Genomic DNA, 22886 nt, shown 5'->3' with positions numbered 1-22886 from the left:
TGTAACCTAAAGTTCTTTTCCTTCATAAGTTGTGTCTGACATTATTATTTGTAGTGTTTATAGAGAGACTTTGCCACAACCCACTTTCTAAAAAGATCTGTGGCTGTTAGAATGAACCGGCAGCTCCACACAAGCGAACCATGTCTCTAATCAAAGCAGCTGGAGTCTCATTGCTTCGTGTTCGCAGGCAGGGAAGGTGCTTGGTTATAGTGTGGAGAAGGGTTCAGACTGCAGTCCGTTTGGCTGCAATGCACTTAATAATAATCATAATAATAAATGCACGTTTAGAAGATAATCTCACTCTGTGTCGGAGCTCTTTTTTTTAAAAACGGAACGCATAATATCTTCTTCTATGGTAATATCGTAATTTGTCCAGACCAATCACTATCTGACACGTCATCGGACCAACAGACAGCCAATCACATACTGTGACTTCAGCACTAGTCGAAGGACCCTGGATGGTTGTTGCAGGCTGAATGGTTACGGTACTTATACCGGCAGAGTATTCCGAAGGGTGTGTTTACATGATCCGATTACTTTTGTCCAGGTAACCGCACGAGACGGCTGCAAAGTACAGGCTCCGGGAAAAGGTGATCAAAAAAAGAAAGGATAAAATAAATTCATAATCTTTAAAAAATAAAATAAAAAGAGAAACAAATACATATTTACACTGACTTGAGTTAGTCATGAAAACCTGTTAGATTCATGCTACAAAAAGGATTTTAAAAGACAGTAATTGTTTTTTATGTGTGATGAAAATGAAATATATATGATCAAAAATGTTCAATAGCTCTGAAGATACTAAACTTTCTGATATGACCAATTATCACCTTACTATCACCTTAAAATCACGTCAATGTTTTTAAAGAATTTGTCATGTATACATGGATCATAATTCATCAAAAAAGACAAATAGTTCTGAAGATCCTAGAGCTACAGCCACCAAACTTTCTCACATGACTAGTTATCACCTATTTTTACTAGATAATTGTTAACTATTAAAAAATATTTTTACATATTTTTTCAAGTTACTTAACAGAAATAACAGAAATATATTTTCACACACAAAAATGATTTTCTAAAAAAACAAGTTACTTAGAAACAAAAAGCTATGTATTTAAGTGTCAGGGAACTGAAGCAGGAGCTAGCATGAAGATGCATGTCCACTCTGGCTTTTCCCTTCTCTGCTCTCTCAGGTCATTAGGTCCACACGATCAAAGTCATTTTCCTTTGATAGAACTTCAAACAGCTTCAAGTAAGGAAGAGATTGCATTACAAACTAGAGTGAACCTGTTTTTCTTTCCATTTCAGTCTCCCTTCTTTTACCCTCACTCGTGTCTTTCTTCCTCTCCAGCTTTTAAAAGCAGATAAGTCTCCACATGTCCTCTCTGGCTTCAAAACAGTAGTTATTTTAGGTAGAGGTGCAACCAAATGTCTTCTGGATATACATTGTATATTCAAGCGTATTCTTGTGTGTAAGCCTTTGAGTTTAAGCTGATAATGTCTAGTTGGTTTTATGCCTGATAAATACATATTTGAAATGTTTTTTTTCTTCTTTTTAACATTGAGAACCAATAAAGCAAAAAGTTGACCGAAGTGCATGGCTTTGAGGTGGTTTTAAGCCTTTTTTGTTTTTTCCGGCTCAGCAACAAAAGGAAAAGAATAAAAACAGGTCAGCATTTACTTGCACCTCTCACTGCCAGGTTCACAACTGATGGCAGGTTGACAAAAAGATAGCAACACAGATAACCAACAAAAGGAACCGTTTGCAATTTACAGGATACAACCTAAAGCCGGGAATTGTTTGGCAACGGAAAATTAGAACTTTCCTATTTATGACAGTTATTACACTGTTTACCTCATTTATTGTGTCCAGAAAAAGGCTGCGTCTAGCATTTTAATCAGCTGCCCTTTTGGGAGTTTAAAACCAAGAAAATTGTATTAACTGGATGATGAAAGAGTATTCCACTTTAGATTATTACTACCCAGGTGTTGTTGAGCTGACCTTTTAGGTTACACTTCAGAACAACTCCCTTTTAGCTGGAGCTAAACTAGTACCACGTCAAGGAATGAGGTTAAATGCCTTACTGCCTAAACCACTAACATACTTTACAGCACTCTACCTTTCATATTTCACTTTTACTAATGAAAAGATGCTGGGTTTGTACCTAAAGAATGGTAACTGTTAAAATAAAAAGTGGAATTTGTGAGCTGTGTGCTTACAGAACTTGTTTGGCACCAAAAACAGAAGTCTATGGGTCATTTTCCAGTCATTTTGTTTTCACTTGTGGTTTTGTTATGTTCAAGATGTTTCCAGATTCTTCTAGAAATGGAGATCGGTGTGGGAATTATGTAATGCATTTACAATACGTAAAAGAGGAATTGAACTGCCATAGAATTTGGTCATACAGTAAAAAAAAAAAAAGGACGTTTATGAATGGGCCATAAATTCAACACTTTAAGATAGTTTGCATTTGAGTGGAACTGATACAAGCTAAGTCACATTTTTTAACTCTTATTTAACATATATTGGCACCCCTAAATGACATCATTTTCTGAATAAAGGATTGAATTAATTAATAATATTGCTTATTAGGCTATTTGAATCTAAAAAAATTGAAAATGAATGAAAACATTAACATTATGCCTCAAATAAAAGTGAGAATAGTTCTTTCATAATGTAATCAAATAATTTCTTTGCTTTCAATATAGTGCAGAAATCAAGCACCTCAGTTGCATCTTTAAAAAAAAAAGAAATGGATGAACGTCAATGCAATACATAATCAAGCTTTAGTGCCCGGTTTGTGCAAAGACATAAATCTTTACAGTACATTTACTAATTATTTGATGTATTTTACAGGCAGACATGTTTCACTAACCCACTTCTTCAGACACTTAAGATGAGTGTCACACCTGCAGTTGCTATTGAGTGTGACCAATGACAACAATGTGCTGCCTTCAGACCAGGCCTTAGGCTGGGACGTTAGAGTACCAGTATGAGCATGCAGGTGCAATTGCCAGGAAATGTATTTGAGTAGGTGTGCTCATGCATAGAACAACAAGCCAGGACACCCATATCAACACAAAGCTTTACCCAACCCTTTCTTGGCTTTACATGCTCAAACTTGTCTTTCTTTTCCTACTACTAAGCTACTTTCCATTTAGCGTTTACGTTTTACTTTAAATGAAAGCAGATTTTTGTTTTGTCAGATGGATTATTTATATAGAAAAGTATTTCCAGAGACAAATGGGGAATTAAAAATTTGTTTTCATTTAATTCTGATTATGATGTTTTTAGGCAAATTTTAAAAAATGGTGTCGTTATCTAAGACAGGATTTCTGTAGAGCGGCAGTAGTTCATCTGAAATTCGCAGAAGTAAGCCTCCCCTGATATCCCATCATCCCTATGTTTAAACTCTCTCCCACTACCTTACAGCCCCTCAGAACCCTAAACTAACATTAGTGATGCAACAAAAATGGCGAGCAAAATCAGAGCCAGATGTCAGCTCTGATGAGGAAAATGTAAACGTTAATAATAGATTTGTATACGCAGACAAATAGATACGATGGCGGATGGATCAAACTGGAGCGGAGCAGGAAGGCGTTGGCCCACCCATTTCAGTTGCTCACAAAAGAAAGCTTTTTCAAACATTATTTTTTTCCATTTGCTCCCGATTCATTGTGACTTCAATAGTCAAGTCAAGTCAACTTTATTTATAAAGCGCTTTTAAAACAGCAGAAGCTGACCAAAGTGCTTAACAATGCAGGATAAAAACAAAACAACAAACTGACAATAATAAAGAAACAATAAAGAAATACTCAGAAATGTAATTTAAATCTTCTTTTTTTTAATAAGTCGTCCATCATAAGAAAAATACTACAAGATATGTCAAAAACACAATTTTCATTGAAGTGGTGTATTAATTCACTCAAAATTATAACTAAAAGTTCCGGTTTCTAATCGTGTAAAAAGAAATTCTAATAATAACTTTAGCAATCATCATGTTCCACTTTGTAAAAGGCTTCCAGGCAAACCATTTTATTAAAATAAGGGGAAATAAGCAAAATAATAAAAAATAAAAACCAACATGCCTCAGGCATCTATAAGATGTGGGAAGTCTCATGAAGGTGTGTCTAAAAGCAAAAAAAAACAAAGCTGTTGTTAGGTATTCATCAACTTAACCTTAATGCTTTGCTCTGTGTCAACTAGTCACACTGTGTTTGGGACTGGTTGATCAATCAGTCTATTGTTCTCAAGGTATTTTTTCTAATGAAATAAAAATCAAATGGCTGTATTCAGACTAAACTATTTTTTTTCAATCACATAAAACTTTTTTTTTAAATCAAAAGCCAGCAAAAACTAAACGCCGGCAATAGTAAAGATTCGTCATTTTATAAAGCGGCAAAACAGTCTTTACTCTACCATAGTAAGGATAAAAAGAGACAGACAAGTATTTTCTCTTTTTTGTTCAGAGAAGAAAACTATTACACTTTTTTCTTAAATCAGAATTGCTTTGCTCCACATGTCTTCTGCCATTTAAACGGACAATATGGCAATTCTGATTAGGAAGCAATTAAAAAAATAAAGCCAGTTTATATCAAATTCAAAAGCAAATCTATTCTACTGCCATTCCTGAGGCCATCAAACAAGCTAATGTTTCAAATGTTCATGTTAACTAACATTAATTATAACTGTCAGTTGTAAATATTTACAGTGCAGCTAGCAGAAAGATTAAAAACAGATGTGACTATTAGGAACAAGAGCAGCAAAAGTCATATACAAAGACAAAATAACCCATTATTTTCATTTGTATACCATAAATTTTATAGATTAAACTGAATTGTAGAAACTTATAAATATATAAATTGTCCCATCAAGTCACTTTCCCAAAGACACAGCTTGTTCAATAAAGTTATTTACATGGATTTTTGTGCTGAAAACTGTCTGCAGATTTGGGATTTTAAGTGATTAATATTAGTATTACTACATCGGTTTACTACTTGTGTTATTAGCACCCTGCAGGCTGATTATGAACACAACCAGGAATGCAGAGAAAACGAGAAACACTAGAGTTCCTTTGCATTTTGTGGCATGAAATGAAATGAAATACTTTTCTTCCATTGGCACAACTTTACCGCTATCGAAGGGCCGTTAAGACCAGCAGCTTTAGATAAACATAACACGGAGCAGACAGGACCGCGAGGCCGCTTTGGGAAGCATATTAATACACGGTTTAGACGGTATTATTTTAGCCTTTGCTCTTTGAGCAACCCGCCAATAACAGGCAAGATAAGGCCATCTAAAACACACACACACACACACACACACACACAAGAAGGTGGGGGGGTACCAACCGACAGTTTGCATCAATATATTCACACTATGAACACATTTAAGCTACAGAAACTCTTAGCCAAGGAGCTAGCTCAAGTGAAAAATTGTTAGCTAAAGCGGCAACTCGATTAAAAAAAATAATAAAGTCAGAACTCCGACGGTGTAACGGTCACGTAGAAGTTTTGTTTTGTTTTTTTAAATCGTAATGACGTCCACAAAAGAAGTCCAGTTTACCTTCGTAGCACAGTATGCCGATGTTGTTGTTCATTTTGTCCAGGTACTGGTAGTTCAACAGGTCCATCTTCGTTAGTAGCATTTATCGAGCTGGATTTTAAAGGGGCCAAAAATTGAAAGTGAAGAACTTCAAGAACCGTGTTCTTTTTTTCTCTCTCTCTCTCCTTCTCCGAAGCGACGGTCAAAGAAGCTAAAGGCCCAGCCTCCAACTTTGTTTTCTGAAAGACTATACAAAATAAAAACCCACCGGAAGTGGTCTTGTAGTTGTTTCAATGATACTTCTTCAATTGTAAGCTCATGTAAAGCGGCGATAAAAAAAATAAATAATAAAAACAGAAAATAAAAGGGGGGAAAATAAAAGTAGCGACAGTTCTCCTCACAGCCAGCTGTAAGTCGACTGCACTGACACGCAGGCTATGCTTGGTATGACTCCTATGCAGCGGCGGAGGTTTCAACTGTTGCTGAGAGGAGCGCACTGAGCATGCTCACTAAATCCCTGGAGCGCCTCAGATGTCAGAGATGTTTACCACGCGAGATCAGCCTCTCTGTGCGCATTCGGAGCCCCACGGAGGGACACAGAGCCCTCAAAGTTTTAGCAATCCAGCTACTGTTCTCTGAAGATCACCCACTACAGTAACAAACCCCCCAAAAGTCACAGTTTTGCAGTTATTCCCGATACATTTTAACATTCCAAATATTACGAACAGAACAGCTTAAGACCAAGTGACATTTTCTCGCTATTTTTAGACTGTATCAGTACTAATAATTAATATATATATTATACGTTACTAAAACTGATCAGATGTGGAAAAAAAATCACGACTCTAGTGCAATTACACAATAAAAGTAGATTTCAAAGACCCAGTGATCTCCACTGACTTTTTGATCGGCTCACGCCTGCCCCCTGGCGTCAAAAAGCAACTTAACTTTATCTTGGGGAGTCAAGAGAACAAAGCTCAGTAGTTTAGTCCTTTAGTCGTTATAAAAACGAAAACCACATACATTTATCTGGTAAAAACTTGTTTTGCATGTACTTTTATATTTTTAACCTTCTATATTTACTTGGAAATACAAAAATTGTTATTTAACCTATAAGTAGAAGGAGTTTTTTTAACACAACTAAATGAGAAACGGAAAGGGTGTGACATAATCCTTTATTTAATTAAACTCTGAACAAAATAAATTAGAAACACTTACACTCTCATGCTTCCATGTAAACAATTTTTACAGTAGTGACTAATTTACACCCCATTTTCCATTCAAACCCCCTTGACAATAGATACACAAAGGCACTTTCCTTTCCACTATCTTGGCCTCCTACTGTAATTGTGGCTCTGCCTAATTAGACAACCTTTGTTTTTTATTTTTATGAACATAGAAAACCGAGTTCAGTTAGAGTCCATGTAGTTCTTCAGCTGTTGCCACGGTTCATAGTGCAGGTTAGAAGAGCACCTGAAAACCCTGAGACCTGGGGATGACCTCAGCTCGTTTTCTATTATACATAAGGCTTTATGTGAAGAATTTAAGGAAAATCAATGAGAGATGAAAGCTAAATTACAAAAGCATATCCTACAATTTATATTTTGACTTTCTAACAATTTATGAGTCGAGCCAGCAAGTTCTGAGCAAATTACAGACACGTTTTGCTCAAATAAAATGGTTACAACAGCAGCAGAAAACCTATTTTTGTAAACAGAAAAAAACTCCTGAACATTGACAGCAAACAGTCAATCTAACATTTTTTTAAACAACTGCTGAGTTTACGTAAATGTGCACGTGTGTCTGACACCTGATTCAAAAATATAAAGTGAAATTTGCTCTACAGGCAAAAAAATCTCTTTAACACAGCTTCATTGTACTTTTCTGGTATTTTGCAAGATGATGAATAAGTACACTAAGGAGATTAATAGTTACACAAGAACTCTGTATTATTCCAACTCACTTCCACTGAGGCAAGGAGTTACTCACAGCCCACTGCGAGAAACATGTTCGGCATTGAAATGTTATTTTATGGAGTGTTTTTTTTTTTGTGAAAGTCAGATTAAAGTCAAAATTCTCGGGTCAAAGTATGAAACGTTGGGTCATACTTTTGCAAAAGAAAACGTACTTTTCCATACACTTGCATTTTCATGAGAACAAAGCAGCACTTTTAAAGCTTCTTCTGTTTGGAGTTTGACTACTTTTTTCCGTGATCCACACAAATGAGACACTACTTCTGCCACTGAACAGGTCTGGGCTCCTCCCCTGAGTGGATGTACATGGTTCATAACACTCCAGAGGCAGATGTGGTGATTCATCTGTGCGCTTCACAAACCCACTAGTTATGTTGTGACACAAGAACCATCACAGATTAGACAGAGTACATAGAGAGAAAAAAAGATTTGTTAACTGCTTTTAAAGGTAAGGCGGATCTTAAGTTTTCTAAAAAAAAAAAAAAAGATTTTACAATAACGTTCCCTTTATGTGGAGTCAAATACACTTAGTTATTGTAAGGAAATGTTTAGAAATCTGTGTCCTTTCCATGAATGAAAACACAACCTTAGGCATGACTGAAAGGTCTCATGCCAGTGGCGGCGAGCAAAGGTCAAATCCTTGATTGCTTTACAAGATTCTGGCTTTGTTTTATGGTGACATAATGGGTCAAAGATATATCAACTCTGAAATGTGTCTGTCACTCTGCTGCACAGCCCTTGAGGCGGTCATTGCTGTCATTACCAGAAGCTGTCAATAAGTGAGAGCCGATAGGCCCGTCAGTCCATCAGTTCACTTCATTATACATTCCTCTCTATTGGTTTTTAGTCTTTAAGCACACATTGTCAATTAACCAAACCATTTAGTGTTAAACATAACAACTTATCACATCAGATTATTCTGCTTAGAGTCTTTGGATCAGAAAAGTGAGTTTCAAACAAAAGAGGACAATATCAAGGTCAACATGTCAAAAGAATTTGATCAAATCTGCTTTTGCTCAACACTTTTGGACTAGTTTTAGAATGACGTTTGGTTTTGCTTTAGCTTTTTTTGTGTTAAAATAGAAGCTGGGTCACATTCAGCTGAATCAAATCCTTTCAAGTGAAAGTGAAAGTAACAGTCCAACAAACAAGTTTCAACAGTTTTAAAAGCAAACGAATAAACCAAATAAGCAGTTTTCCTTTTAAGCAGTAAGAAATCGGGTGCAGTGATGATCCAAGAAGTTCTGCTTCGCTCCTCCAGCTATGTTCTTGCAACACTTGAACTACATGACAAAGTCTTCCTCTCTGTGTTTATTTAAAAATAAAGTTTTCAGCTGTAATGGCACAAAATAACCAGTTGGTTTTGTATAAAAATGTACCTAAACTATATCTTTAGCTATCTACTATTCAAAAATATGTTTCCATTATTTTGATACTAAAATAGTTTACATAACAATCTCTAACAATAGTAGATCAATGATTTAAAAGATTTTCTATGTCAACACATACACATAACTTCACCGAAAATGTTTTTTTATGATCAGATTTTTTTTATCTACTAAAATCATCCCCCTAGGTATTTGGCTGATTTGAGGGAGCAATGTAAACAACATTGGCTGTGCAATCATTTTGCTGATACTTTCAAACGCTTTATGCCATATCAGTTCAAAATTAACTGAAGAAAAGACAAAAAACCTGCCCATTCATGCTATGAAAATGTAGGAAACAGAACCTGGCTGGGGAAAAATGCACATGCTAGGAAGCTGTCTGTCAAAAAAGCAGCATTTTAGTTAATCTGATCTTTTTCCCCTTTGTTCTGTCCTGTCATATTTTTCCAATTTACTTTCTCAAAAGGAAAAATTCTGTCCACTCATCAAAAATACCCGTAGTAGGTCATCCATTTTACAGAGTTTAACCTAGAATATGTGACTTTGTCATTTTTGTCTGTTATGTGCCTGCTAAATGTGAGTGTTGTGTGAAATGTAGATCCCTTTATATTTCATTTGAACAAAATTCTACTTGAATTTTAATATATAAATGCAAACATTTTTGTCGCTCAATTTAATAACAGAACAAGAATTTATACCATCAAGAAATTTTAGAACAAGGACACAAACCTGAGGTCGACTCTGTTGAAAGCTGGTCCAATTAAAACGGAATAATTGTAGGAAATATTTGTATGTTTGAAGAAATAGAATATGAAATACATTCTTATGCTATGAGAGAAAATTAGTAAATAGATGAAACTATGTATATTTGTACATAAAATATATTTAAAAAAAACTAAATACATTCATTTTACGTATTGAAATGACTTAAAATCAGCTATCTCTATTTAAAACACATTTCCTTTTCGGATCTGCAGGAAAAAGTTCATTTATTAATACTGAAGAAAGAAAACAAGAAATCAATCTGATCAAATTAAAAAGTCAAGATAGTCACGGTGCAGCTTTGTCAGTCTATTCAATATCTTAAATTATGATTAGAATTACTAATAAATATATTTAACGCTCGGCATTAATCTTGTATTAACGTCATTTCATCCCCAAAAAATAAAAAATTTAAAATTATGTCTGGGTCAGTTGAGTTGACACCTCAAACAGTTTTTTAAATATTCTTTTGAATTGTTGCAACTTGTCTAATCAAATAAAAGTAGGTTTACATTTTGCAGCTGAAAATGCTTTGAACTGTCAGACAAAAGGGAACTTTTTTCTCTTTCTCAAAGACATTGTAACCCTGCATCATTTCATTCTTGGTAACTATGGTGAGGGCTATCAAAAGCAAAGGAATGTTAAGTATATGTGGTCAGCAAAGCTGTGAGGAGAGGTTGCATTGCTCAGCAGAGCTGCCACAGAAGAAGCAAGCAGGACTTTTACACTAGATGTATTTCTCAGACTCCTGGAACAGATCATAGCTACCTGGTAAGTATGTTCCCTTTGTCGAGAAAAAAGTATGTTTATTTGAGTCTCTTATTTTGTAACTAATTGTCTTAATGTCAGGAGATGGAAAGTGGCTTGGACCAGGTCACTGAATGGCCTCTGAAATCAAGGCAGTGTCGCCACCGGTCTGTGAAAAGCGCTGATCTAAAGGACAGAGTCAAAAGGTCCACCTCTGATGACTGACGAGGTATGTTCAACAAGGGTTCAACAGTTGACTTTTTCTTTGTGGCCCAGAGGAACCTGAAGCAACAAGAACTTGATTATGTTGAGTAGGACTGCAAAAGATGAGGAAAACTCAAGATTTGCGATATTAGAAATCAATATTGCGATGTCGATATAACTTGTGATACATGAACAAATAGCAAAACAACTAAATACATCATTTCTATTTCAATGCAACAGTTTAATTTAAATAAGAGTCCACATAACTTAAATTATACTCCAAATGACCCTAGTCTACATAGAAGGCAAACATCTAACCAAAAAGGGCTCCATCTGATTGCTCAACAATGTAAAGGAGTCTCTCCGATTGGTCAAATGCATGAAGTGATTCATTAAATACTTCCAGCTGCCATAAGATTGTTTTATCGCAATTTTCGCAGACTTTTGCGATATGCGTGTTGCGCAGCTTGATACGATAAACGATAAATTTGCGATTTTTTTGTGCAGGTCTATTGTTGAGTTTGGCTGAGTTTTAGGCTGTTCTATCAAAGAGGATCTCATTGATGATGCAAAGTAGAGGGAATTACAACATTCTGGATCCAACTGTCCAACTGCAAAATTCTATGAAGCGTATTGTATCTTTTGCACAAAAATCTCTGGTTTTCATGCAGGAAAATCCTTCTTTTGTCTTGCAGACTTGGTTGATGTGTTGCTGTGATGGCACATCACATTTAATTGTGGAAAGACAAAGAAAATCATAATTGTATAAAATGTTTTCTTCAAAATGTTCACACTTTTAGATTAAAAAAACAATCTGCGTTGCAGCCTCTGCCAGCCCATGATGACCAGAATGCATCACATTGTTGTCTCAAAGGTCTCACCTTTCTGGCCGGAAAATACAATATAAAAAGTTGTAAAAGACAGCAAGCAACATTAAACCCCAAATCAAAAAATGTTTAACTGTTTAATTATAAAAAATTCAATTGAGAACAAAATAAAGGCAGATTTTCTTGAAACTGATGGTTTGCGATCATGGCATGGTGACATTTCCCCTTTGACCTCTTGACCATCACGACCTTTTGCCCCCCAAACGTTGATGCCTTGCTCATGCTCTGAAAAAGCCCCCCAACACTGACATGATGGATGCATCCTTACAATTATGCACGAGCATGTAGGTAATTGACAACCGATAAGTAAGTTAAACCTTTGAGGGAAGTGACCAAGTGTTGCACTCGCATTAATGCGGGTCAGGGGGATGAGAGAAAAAGAAATGGGCTGATGTTTGGGAAGTAATTATTTGGGAGGAACGCTACAAGAGGTTCATAAACTGTCAAAACAGATCGTTTTTCATGTTTGTGCAGCATCATTTTTCCTATTTACTAAATAAATTAACATTGACACATTAAAATCCAGATTTTACCCAGGTGATTGATGAAGCATTTTTAGAATAAATTGAATTTTTTTAAAAATAAAAGCTTTTTCTTGCAGATAAATTGAGATTCTTCACTTAATTATTCAGTGTGTATTAGAAAATCAATATAGCCAGGGCTCCAGACTGCGACCATTTGCTCGCATTTTGCGACCAAAATTTGAGACTGTGCGACTGAATTTTACATCCAGTCGCACATGCGCGACCAGTAAATTTGCCTCCCCCACCCTCCGTATTTTTTTATTCATTAAACGTGGAAGCGGCCCTTCAATGATCAATGAAATGAGCAATGAAGGCGAAGCTGCAACAGGAAGTTGGAGTTGTCCTTAACATTCAATTTAATAATTATGCCTCTCCCCCTAAGTATGATCTGTGATATTACATCTTTTATAATTATTTCAATGTTTTGTGATGTATGTAGCCTTTTTTAAATCAGTTGGTATTTTAAATTATTTTAATTGATCTGTGAACTACAAAAACCCATCAGGACGCATGTCCCATAATGCATTGTTTTGTAGTCTGTAGGGCAGCTTTCAGTCAGTTCAGTACTAAAATTCCAGCTGTGTTTGGTCAGGTTGGGGTCTTGCTTCCGCCCCTTTCTGGTGATATTTTGGTTTTGATTGACAGGTGATGTTAGAGCAAAAATAAAAATATGTCTCACACCAGGTGATCTGTGCAGCGTTACGTCCATCTGGGTGATCTCAAATTATTGTGCATCTTGGCTGCACGTATTTGGTGTCGCCAACATGAATTTCCATCCCCTAATGTTTACATACATTTAAGTATTGTTCTTAACTGTGAAATGACCGAAAGGTTATTACGGTAATCACTTGTTACTAAAAACTTTTTTTATTCTAAATTTATGGTATTTTGTTTACTATTTTTTCTGTCATGACAGCGATGGTGCTGTCAGTTTACCTTCTTGTTGCATCTTCAAAAGTGCAGAATAAAATCTGACACTGAATTTGAAAAAGCAGATTGTAATTTTTGCATCTATAATTAAAGTATTTATTTACTTTATTTATTTTATTTAGTGTATTTATAATACAGTGGAAATTAGAAGATCTGGTTTGCATGTTGATTTACGGTATGCGCCCCTAAATTTTCAGGTTGTGCCCCTAAAATTTTCATTTAGGGGCCACAGTGCTCCTAGTGAAAAAAGTTAGTCTGGAGCCCTGATAGCCCTCAGAAAGTTTTGAAAAGTTACAATAATATTAAATAAACCTAAGTAAAAATGTTGAGCACAGTGGTTTGAAACTTGCATATTTTAAGGCACACAGCCACTACGTACATTTTGCGCATATCACACTGATGAAAATTGGTCATATGTTAACATACGTGGAAAAAGGGACAAAAGTTGTGGTTTTTACATGAAATTTTCACAATGTATCACAAGTGACCCACGTTAAACCCACAGAAGAAGTACGAATAAATCAGGCAAAAAAAACTCAAATTAGCATAGAACATTACAGTGGGTGATTATTGCGCTGTTTATTTGCAATTTTTAGTGATTTGTGCGTCGGTTACGTAATTTGAAATGATATGTGGGCCGTATACGAAACATAAAAGTTATCCATTGGTGGTGCAGTTCGTTAGACCAGTGTTTTTCAACCTTTTTTGAGCTACGGCACACTTTAACCTTGACAAAAATCCTGCGGCACACCAGCATTCAAAAAAAAAAAAGGAGAAAGGAGAGTTTGTATTGATCTAAAGCCCCTCCGCAATCTCACATGCATTTTTGTGATAATTGTGGCAGAAAAAGCTGGAATTTGCAGCAGTTTTTTCTAAAAGATGTAATAAAAGTTAAGTTAAAAGATTTAAAAACTGTTTGTGTGTTCGTTGTGGTTTCAAGACGTTTAACAACGAAGACTCATTGTGCGCTGAGACGCTGTCACTTTAACCCAATGCATCATGGGAGATCTAGTGAAAACAGCCAAATATCGCAGAAAGACTAACGTCTCTGAGCTTCATTGTTTTGTTCACTTTTTCCACGGTCTGAGACCGGATCCTGTGGAAAGCTACATCGCTAAAGACGAGCTTTAGCTGGTATTTTTGTCAGAACTGAGCAACTTTGTGAGCAGAATCTGAACAAGGAAGTGAAGACTTCTGATTGGTCAAACTGATGACATGTGATTAAGCCTCCAAGAATGATTGGTGGAGACAGTTAAAGGGGCGGGACTTTTCCTAAAGCACTTATAGCTGCAGCTAAATCGCTGTACCGTCATTCTTATCAAAATGTCTTTAATAGAATCAAATAAACAGAAAGAAAAAAGTATTTTATGATCTTTCATATTCCTAACTCCTCAGTGTTTTATCGGGGCCTGTTTGGATGAACACAGAGCTGATTTCCTGGAGATGGTAAATGTTTTTAGATCAGTTAATGAGGGCAATTTCCCACGGCCCACCTAACCATCTCCCACGGCACACTGGTTGAAAAACACTGTGTTAGACGTACGTGAAAATACGTGGAACGATCGTGGAAAGAAATATGTACATGTATCTTGCAAAAATCCCCCACAATTGTGTAACATTTACGTTATAAATAAATAATAATATTAATAATAATAAACTCTGTAAAATGCACATGAACTGTGTAATTCTCAACCGACTAAATATTTTGAACTGCTCAAAACTTATTATTTCACAGAAAGGCCATAAAGACCCGTCGGCCCAAACCCTCGACAGACATCCGTGCAAATCAACCAATGACAAACGCAAAAAACACTTATAAATTACATGTATCACTAATGTATCGCAAAAGACCGAAAATTCACACATGGAAAATGCACAAAATGTGTTGTAATGTCTGCGTGACACTGCCTCAAAGGGTTAACCCGAAAAGTCCACACATGTTAGAGAATTTTAATAAATATAGCATTCTAATAAAATTTCTTATAACAGAAGTGCCATCATCATTACATAAAGAATGGTTTTGGCATGTTTAACAATAAAAAAAATACGATTTAACAGTGAAATATAACTACATTGCAGCTTTATTATAAAGTCACATAAAAAAGTGTGAGAGAAAAACTGGATTTATTCTCATATAAAAAAATGATCATGTGATTATCATATTATTCAGGCTGTTAAAACAGTAAAATGTTGTTGCGAGTTCTCTTAGAAGGACAGTTTGGCATTAAAGAGATCAAACAAATCAATAAAGCTGAAATTTATCATCAACATTTTATTTTGAAGGATCTTTTTTTTCTTTTCTTTTTGGACTACCAATCTGTGACAATGTCACCTAGAGGAAAAAACTGTTTTCATGGTCTGCTTTTACCCAGAATTAGGAAATGTCGTCAGTGTTTGAACAAACCATGGAAACAGTAACAATGAAAAACGGATTCTGTGAGGCTTTGTAAATCTCTGGGACTGTGTGTGTGCTTCATAAACAAACAAGCAGTATTCCGGTGTGGTAAACTAGACTAAACGGATCTGAGGAAACCATCTCTTGTTGGGAACAGTTCTCCTTTTGTTGTGGTTCTCCTCAAAAGCAAAAAGTGGATATTCCAAAGCTTCCACAGAACTCCACACCACTCACTGTGCAACTATCAGCGCTTAGAGTTTGCAGACTTTCAAAGCTGAAAAAAAAAAAAACTAGTTGAATTTACATGGGATACTAATATGTAAAATATGTTTTCATTCACACTTTTTCCAACACATTTTATCTGTCTTAAGTTTTTCAAAATGACACCAAAACAGATACTACAACTTATAACTAGCATTGACCTGCGATCACTGCTGTTTCCACAACATGTGTTTTATCAAGTGGTTACACACATTAGAAACCTGGAGTATGTATACTTATGCCAGATTGTTTCTAGAGTTTTTGGGTGTCTTCAGACTGGACACATTTGGTTCGCTTCAAGTGAACCAGAGTTCGTTTCCCCTGATAGTCCAGAACAAACCTTCAGTCTGAATACAACCAAGCGGACCCTGGTCAGGGACCATGAACCGCTCTCAGAACCATCTTTGGAGGTGGTCTCGGTTTGTTTCCACTTGGACTGAGCTTCGGTTCGCTCTAAGATTCCTCAGCCTGAATACAATCCATTCCCGGAGCGGAGCAACTGGACCAAACGGCCACCGTAGCCGACGTAAACAGAGTAGGAATGATGCAACAGATGAGCTGTGGACTAATGTAAAGAATGTAAAGCAACGATGGTCGTGTAATCAAACAGGAAAAAAACAGTCAAACTGTTTCTTTGTTAGAAATTTTGTTTTAACACCGCTGACAATGCTTCTTTCATGCTTTTCTGTGTCTCGTTACAAAGCATGCGCCCGGCGGGCACTGCTGTGATGTCATCCTAAAAGCTACCTTGTAGTGCCATAGCAGAATTCTCTCAAAAACAATGCCATAAGACCAGCAACTCATTGAAACGTGGTCGGATGAATGCAGGCTCATCAAAACAACGTTTAACGTGAGACATATTTTATTTTAATTAAATGTTGTCATAAGCTATGCTACAGTAGTCAGTGCCAATAAGATCTGCACAACAGCATGACACCTTTTTTAGCAGCCTTTTTTGCAGGAACACATAAAGCCACATTGGATGAGTTGTGAACCATACAGAGACAATGTAATATGTTATATTATTTTTTTCATACTAATATAATATTTTAGAAAGTTATTTTTTTAAAAACTACTCTTCACTCTAAAGGCAGAGTGCAGAGAATTAGAACTATTCCAACATTCTGGACCTAACATTTCAAATTCGCACAAAGAACAAGTTTGACCTCATCAATACTGCAGCTTAGCATTCTCACTTTTTTAAAAGACATTTTGCAAAATGTAAATGTAATACTTAAAATCTCGTTAACATAGTCTGCTTAGTCTGCTTTATGTCACCAACATGTTGTTTTGAAGGATGTAATTCAATGAATCCAAAGAAAATTGTGTTTTTGGTGTTGTTAACATGCTTTTGTAGCATTTTTCTCATGATGGAAGAAATCTATATCAAAATTGTGTTGCTGAGTATTTCTTTATTCAAATCCCTGTGAATCTCGAGCAGATGAAAAACTGGTTGAAGTAAAACCTACAATCGTTAGGTCGTTGTTTTCCTCGTCTGAGCTAGCATCTGGCTCCAAACTGTACGGCTGGATAGCTCCAATATTGCATATTCGCTTGGGGGGCTGTAAGCTAGCATAGGAGTGCGAAAACAGGTGGGTGTTGGGAAGTGTGGATGGGCTGGCTTTGCACCAACAGTCCCACCCACAACTCAGAGGTACATGTCTAATGAACTACTGCCGCTCTGCAGAAAATATGTCCTAGAAAACGACACAGGTTTTTTGTTGTTTTTATTTTGGCTAAAAATGGAATTCTCATAATAAACAGACCACTGGAAACGCTTTTACAACAGATCAAAGATGATCCCAGTGAGTCTTTAGCATGTTTTGATTTACTTTATTTTCAATTTTCGACAGAGCATAGTATTGCTATATATTATATGATAAATAAAACTTAGATGTTACTTATTTATATATCACATGTAAAATAATATATTTTGTAAAAATAGCATTTTTAATGTCATATTCTAGGAATTATGACTGTGAAAAATTCTATTTTTGGGACATTTCTGATTATGGAAGTAAGTTGTATCCAGTACTAGAGGAACTTGTGTCATCTTTGGGAAAGTGTATAACAAAGATAGACTGTCTGTGGAGGTGGGGGCTGTTTCAGAAAAATGGAACAAAGCTCCACATTTGGAGCACTGAATGTCACCGGCCCTTCCAAGCCCCACACAGTCCCTACGAGTCAAAGCAGCCGCTGTGAATGTGCTGCAAGCCTCTCCCTCTTCTGTGGCAATCCTCCATGACAAGTCATCACAAAGGCTTGTCATAAGTACAAACAAGCCGTTGACTTAACTAACTGTTGGCTGACTAATTCCTAGCCAGTTTGGCAAACAGGCAAACTGATGGATTGACCTAGTTTGCTCACTTGTGTGCGCTGACATTTTTCAGTGACTATTGTGGAAACAGGTCGGGCGCTTTGTTTCTGGACAAAGAGTCCATGCACGGCCTATGACAAAAAGTGACATCAGTGCAGAGGAAAAAACAAAAACACTGCAGGAAAGCTGGGAGCTGAGGAGGAGGGGAAGAGTACTCCCAGGGCATTTTACCCAGAAGTACAAGGAAGCTGATATTCAGCTCACTTACACTCAAGCACTGTGGGAATATTTGGCTAGGTATTACAATGTTTCAGTCCCAAGCCATATTGCTAAGCTACATTTTATTTTCTTAATGCATTTTAAATTATTTATGAATGTATTAGTATCTTTGTGTGCTTTTACAATTGGAATTTAAGCAGAATTGCGCTTCTAAGCAGTCAAAATGTCTGTTTAAGTGAACATACTCTATATAAATGTGACTTAAACTTTTATAAAATTGCATTTTAAATCATCTATGTTATTGTTTTAGAATGTTCTAATACACAGAAACTTCCACAACAACAAAACTGCTGCAATAACTAGCAAATATTCTGCCTAATGCAGAGAATGCACACCAGCTTTCACTACATTTTCCTGCTGCCCAGAAGCCCAATGACAAAAAATCCCCCCCAAAAAACTAAAAATAAAAGAAAAATCATCTAAACTGACAAAAAGAGAAAAAAATAGAAGTCAACAAGGCAGATGTTAAGTCTGACACAAAGACTACAGCTTGTCATAAAGAAGCAGCTGATTTGAGAGCAGAGCTGAAGGCAGTTCAGGACGGTTGCTCTCATTTGCCTATGTATTTGCAAACTTGGAAAACACAAAGCTACCTATTGTTGTCGAGCCGGGCCAAAGCTTTTGGCCTTCATCTCAACGTAACGCAAAACACTTGAAGCGGCACAGCAGAAAGGGAGAGAAAAACCGAATGCATCGGCGCTCTGCCGCAGCAAAACAAGAAAACCCAACTCACTCTCTTCTTCGTTGGCATGAACAAAGGATGCTGCTCTGGACAGGACATCCAGTGGAGTCTCCATGCTTGAGTGCCTGCAGGACACAGCGCAGGGAAAAATGACCAAACTAATAGATTTGATGCAACAATTCACACAAAAACTGAGTTTATATTTCAGGTCCTTGTGGTTTCCAAATCTGTTCCCAGGTCTTTCATATTTCTGAAATCTGTCATAAAATGATTTTGATTCTCACTTTAAACATCATAATAGGTTTTATTTTTAACTCCCTTATACTTGTGATTTCCTAGAGGATACATAAAAAACCTGATTTGCAGACTTTGCAATTGAATATCAACACGTTCCAATTATGAAAGAGTTCTTTGTCAGTCAAGTGTATTTTCTGCAACTGTACTAATTTTCTGGAGTTGTGAATAAGAACAGACAGACTGATCCTTAAAAGCGCTGATGCAAGTCAAGATAATATTAGATAACATCCTGATATGACATTAAACAAAAGCTGATCCAAAGTGCAAAACAGTGTGTGATAAACTCCAGAAGTCCTTATATCCTCATGGTATTATGAGGATACATGCTACTGACTATTAACTTGGATAGCTGTTCACCTAGCGATACCTGAAAAGCAGATGTTTTGATAATTTTACCAACCTCAATATAAACCTCAAAGAATAAGATTTAGCAAGTTTGAAGCCTTTTAGGTGTTTGTTTTGCATCAAGAGTTGCCGAAGTTGTTGAGACCCATCAGATTAGAAAAGGATCTGAAGTCAAGTCCAAGACAAAGATGACCATGCAGCTTTAAAGGTTTGGCATCACTTCAGGGTCCTTCTAAGATAAGGATGGCTTTACAACCTAACCTTGTAAAGCTGTAAAGACCCCAAAATTGTTGGACTAATCTTTAATTCCCCTGGATTTGATGACTAGAAAAAGACTGTTAATCCAAAATAAGATTAACAAAATATTTATGAAGAAGTAAAGAGTAAAAGTTCTGAAAGCAAATCAAATCTCAAAACTGAGTCTAAATCTAACTCTAAAAATCCTGTATTCTCTCAGAGTCCAGAACAATGAAGTTAAAAGAATAGCAAAATATTCTGCTGTTTTTCTTTTCTTCTCTTTATTTATTTATTTTACAAAATAACAGCAATGCAGGAGCCAACCTAGTTTTCAGGAAAACGAGTGCAGTCAGGTTTAGGTTAACACACAAGACATTAGAAAATAATTATTATTATTATTAAAGTAACATACAACCAGCTTCAGAGCACATTACTCAAAACCAAATTTATTGCTAACAACACCAGCAACAAAAAAGCATGTCAGGACAAAAACCATAATAAGTGTCAAGCATGATGAGGGAGGGTTGATGATTTGGGCTTGTCCTTCACAACGGAACTTTATCATAAACAACCCTGCAAATCAATCTGAGTGTCAAATCGCATTTATTTATCTTTGCTGGAATAGACCCAAATTACCCAAAGTGGTCTCTGCCACCCTGACTAACTTACAACAGCCGTGAAACTAGAAGGCAACTAACGAAACTAGAACTAATGACTCACCGTCATACAGACCCAACAAAAAAAACAATCATAACATGACTGTATATAAATATAAAGCCCATACGCAGAGGACTAGCATCAGTCAAGTCAGTTGAAAACATTAGCAAATCAAATCGAGCAGGTTTAAAGAACCTTCCTGTTTTTCTGGTCTTCCTTAGTCCTCACTTATCTTTAAATAAATACAATTCGACTGTAAAAAGAATAGAGTGAAATACTCTTAAATCTTATGGATCAACTAAATATCCCAAAACAAAAACAAACAGTGCTTTTGATTTTATTTTCTAAAAATGTAGTTTTCCTGCTGCTCCTTTAAGAACTCGCCAATGGATCCCTTCATCCCTGACCTTTCAGAGCATCTTGACACCATTCATCTGAATGTTTGCTTTAGGATTTTGGACATTTTTTCTTCTGCAGACTTGAGCCTTAACATTGACTGAACTCATAGACTGTGACTGAACTATGAGCAGTATTTAAGGATTTTTAGGAAGGAGGGGAGCAGTGGTGCGCTCTTCCGTACTCCCTCCACATTCCACCGACATCACTCCGCAATTTTCTAGAAAACTGATTTTCAAGCAACAGTCTGTGGTTTTGTTGTCGCTGCGACGTCAAACTCAGCTGCTAACACTCATTTCTGAGAGACTTGGCGAGGCTCCGAATCCAAGCAGCTACGGTGTGGAATTACGCGCCATGAGTTTTCAAAAGGCACGCGACTCCGCGGTCGCTTTTATGATAATAATCAAAATAATATATTCAATAAGTAAATTGAGATGTGCAAGACATTGCAGCCAGTGACACTGGAATGCCCACATTTATACGCATGTCGGACTCAGTGAGTGCGCACTCCGAAGATAAGCTGTGTAAAGTTGTCTCGCGCTACAAGCACCATCGAGAATGAATCTTATCCGTTTTGTCACTAAATGTAACTTTTTCCTTTCACTTTGCAGCAACTTAACATCTGAAGCTCCTTGGAGAAACTTATCTCTGCGCTTTTTTGAATGAAATTTCAATTTACGCAAAAGCGGGAAGGGAAATAAGTGTCCTGCGTTACTCTGTCAACCATTCCTCCACACTGGCTGTCTCCGCTCACAAGCTGAGAGGCTCGGCAGTTGCTCATCTGACAAACACGGAACAACAGCACGTACCTCCTCCAAGCGCAACTTTGGAGCCTTCCAGCGCGGTGATATGCGCGTAAAAACCAGAGCAAATGTGTGTGTTTTCCCACGAAGAAACAAAACCAGCCCCACGGCCAAACAGTCCTGTTCAGGGAAAGACAATAGATAGCAGCGGGGCTGACGGGACAAACTTGGTTGTAAACGAGGAGGCGGGGGGAGAAAGGAGGAGGAAAAGGAGGGGAGGGAGCAGGAATGCCTGGAATGATGGAATTCAGCTCCTAGCAGGTGGTGAAAGTGAAGCGCGCTGATTGGTGGAGGACTGCGGCAGTGATATCAGCCTACATTATGACAGTGGAACATTGCATCACTCTGTAGGTCAGCCTGCTGTCAAGCAGGGGGGGGGGGGGTCCTAAAACACAGGGTGGATAACTGAAGTGGTGGAGGCAGGAAATACACGGCATGACGCAGTGACGCAGACGCACCGATTCAAACTCCCAAACTGTTCCATACAGTGGAACTTTGTACTTCCATGTTTAATTTGTCACATAAACTCCTGTTTAATTTTCTCTAATTAGTCTTTGTTTACCATTTAGTTACTTGTTATTTCTAATTCACAAGACCCTTGCTGACTGTATTAATTTTGTGTAAAAATAAAAAGTATGTCCATTGTGTTTTTGGATGCACTTGATTCAAAAAATGACACATGGATAAATAAATGTTATTATCAAAGAAAGTTGTAAGCATTACTATACAAATAGATAATTCATTAGAAATAAAAGCATTTACACAGCAGTTTTGTTTCTTGTTTTAATTCCTTGCATTTTTTCTAGGTAGAATTTACTATTATAAGACTTTTCTTCTCTTAAATTTTGCAAAAACTGTTCCTATGTCATTTTTATATATTCATTCACCTTTCTAAACCCGTTTTGTCCCTTTCGGGGTCACAGAGTAACGGGGCTACCCGGGGCTGTTTTTTTATATACAGAAAACTCCATTAAAGTTATTCAAGTACACCCTCTCCTGCCAATAATAATTGGGACGACAGTGGCACAGGTGGTTGAGCAGGTCGTCCAATGATCGAAGGGTTGGCGGTTCAATCCCTGCTCCCACCAGCCAAAATGTCGTTGTGTCCTTGGGCAAGACACTTCACCCTCCTTGCCTCCAGTGTGGCTCCACTGGTGTGTGTATGCACATGAATGATCCCGGTGATGGTCAGAGGGGCCGTAGGTGCAAAATGGCAGCCACGCCTCTGTCAGTCTGCCCCAGGGCAGATGGACA

The 22886-nt window shown here is 36.9% G+C and overlaps 1 protein-coding gene and 1 long non-coding RNA gene across 4 annotated transcripts in view; one reads left to right on the top strand and one right to left on the bottom strand.

Annotated features, from left to right (window-relative positions):
* The window catches only part of vgll4 (vestigial like family member 4), a 38298-nt gene extending 16506 nt beyond the window's left edge, over nucleotides 1-21792 (bottom strand). The window contains exons 1-2 of one of the 2 annotated variants that reach the window (XM_011474838.3): nucleotides 21639-21792; nucleotides 18949-19022 (exon numbers count right to left, since the gene is read on the bottom strand). In XM_011474838.3, the coding sequence (XP_011473140.1) occupies nucleotides 18949-19012 (64 nt within the window). In that variant the 5' untranslated portion in view covers nucleotides 19013-19022; nucleotides 21639-21792. Of the gene's footprint in view, nucleotides 1-5569; nucleotides 6022-18948; nucleotides 19023-21638 lie in introns of those variants that run through there. The other variant, XM_004068651.4, reaches the window with a different exon arrangement.
* On the top strand, nucleotides 10104-21635 carry LOC110015108. 2 transcript variants are annotated; one of them, XR_002290192.2, is made up of 3 exons: nucleotides 10104-10442; nucleotides 10521-10647; nucleotides 16323-17340. It is a non-coding gene; the product is annotated as an uncharacterized LOC110015108 (long non-coding RNA). The 2 variants fall into 2 exon arrangements; XR_002290191.2 differs by lacking the exon at nucleotides 16323-17340 and adding an exon at nucleotides 21441-21635 and having other exon boundaries at nucleotides 10110-10442.
* Nucleotides 21793-22886: the final 1094 nt, after the last annotated feature.

Source organism: Oryzias latipes, chromosome 5 (assembly GCF_002234675.1).
Source record: "Oryzias latipes chromosome 5, ASM223467v1".
Classification (NCBI taxonomy): domain Eukaryota; kingdom Metazoa; phylum Chordata; class Actinopteri; order Beloniformes; family Adrianichthyidae; genus Oryzias; species Oryzias latipes.
This window is presented reverse-complemented; position numbering and strand designations above follow the sequence as displayed.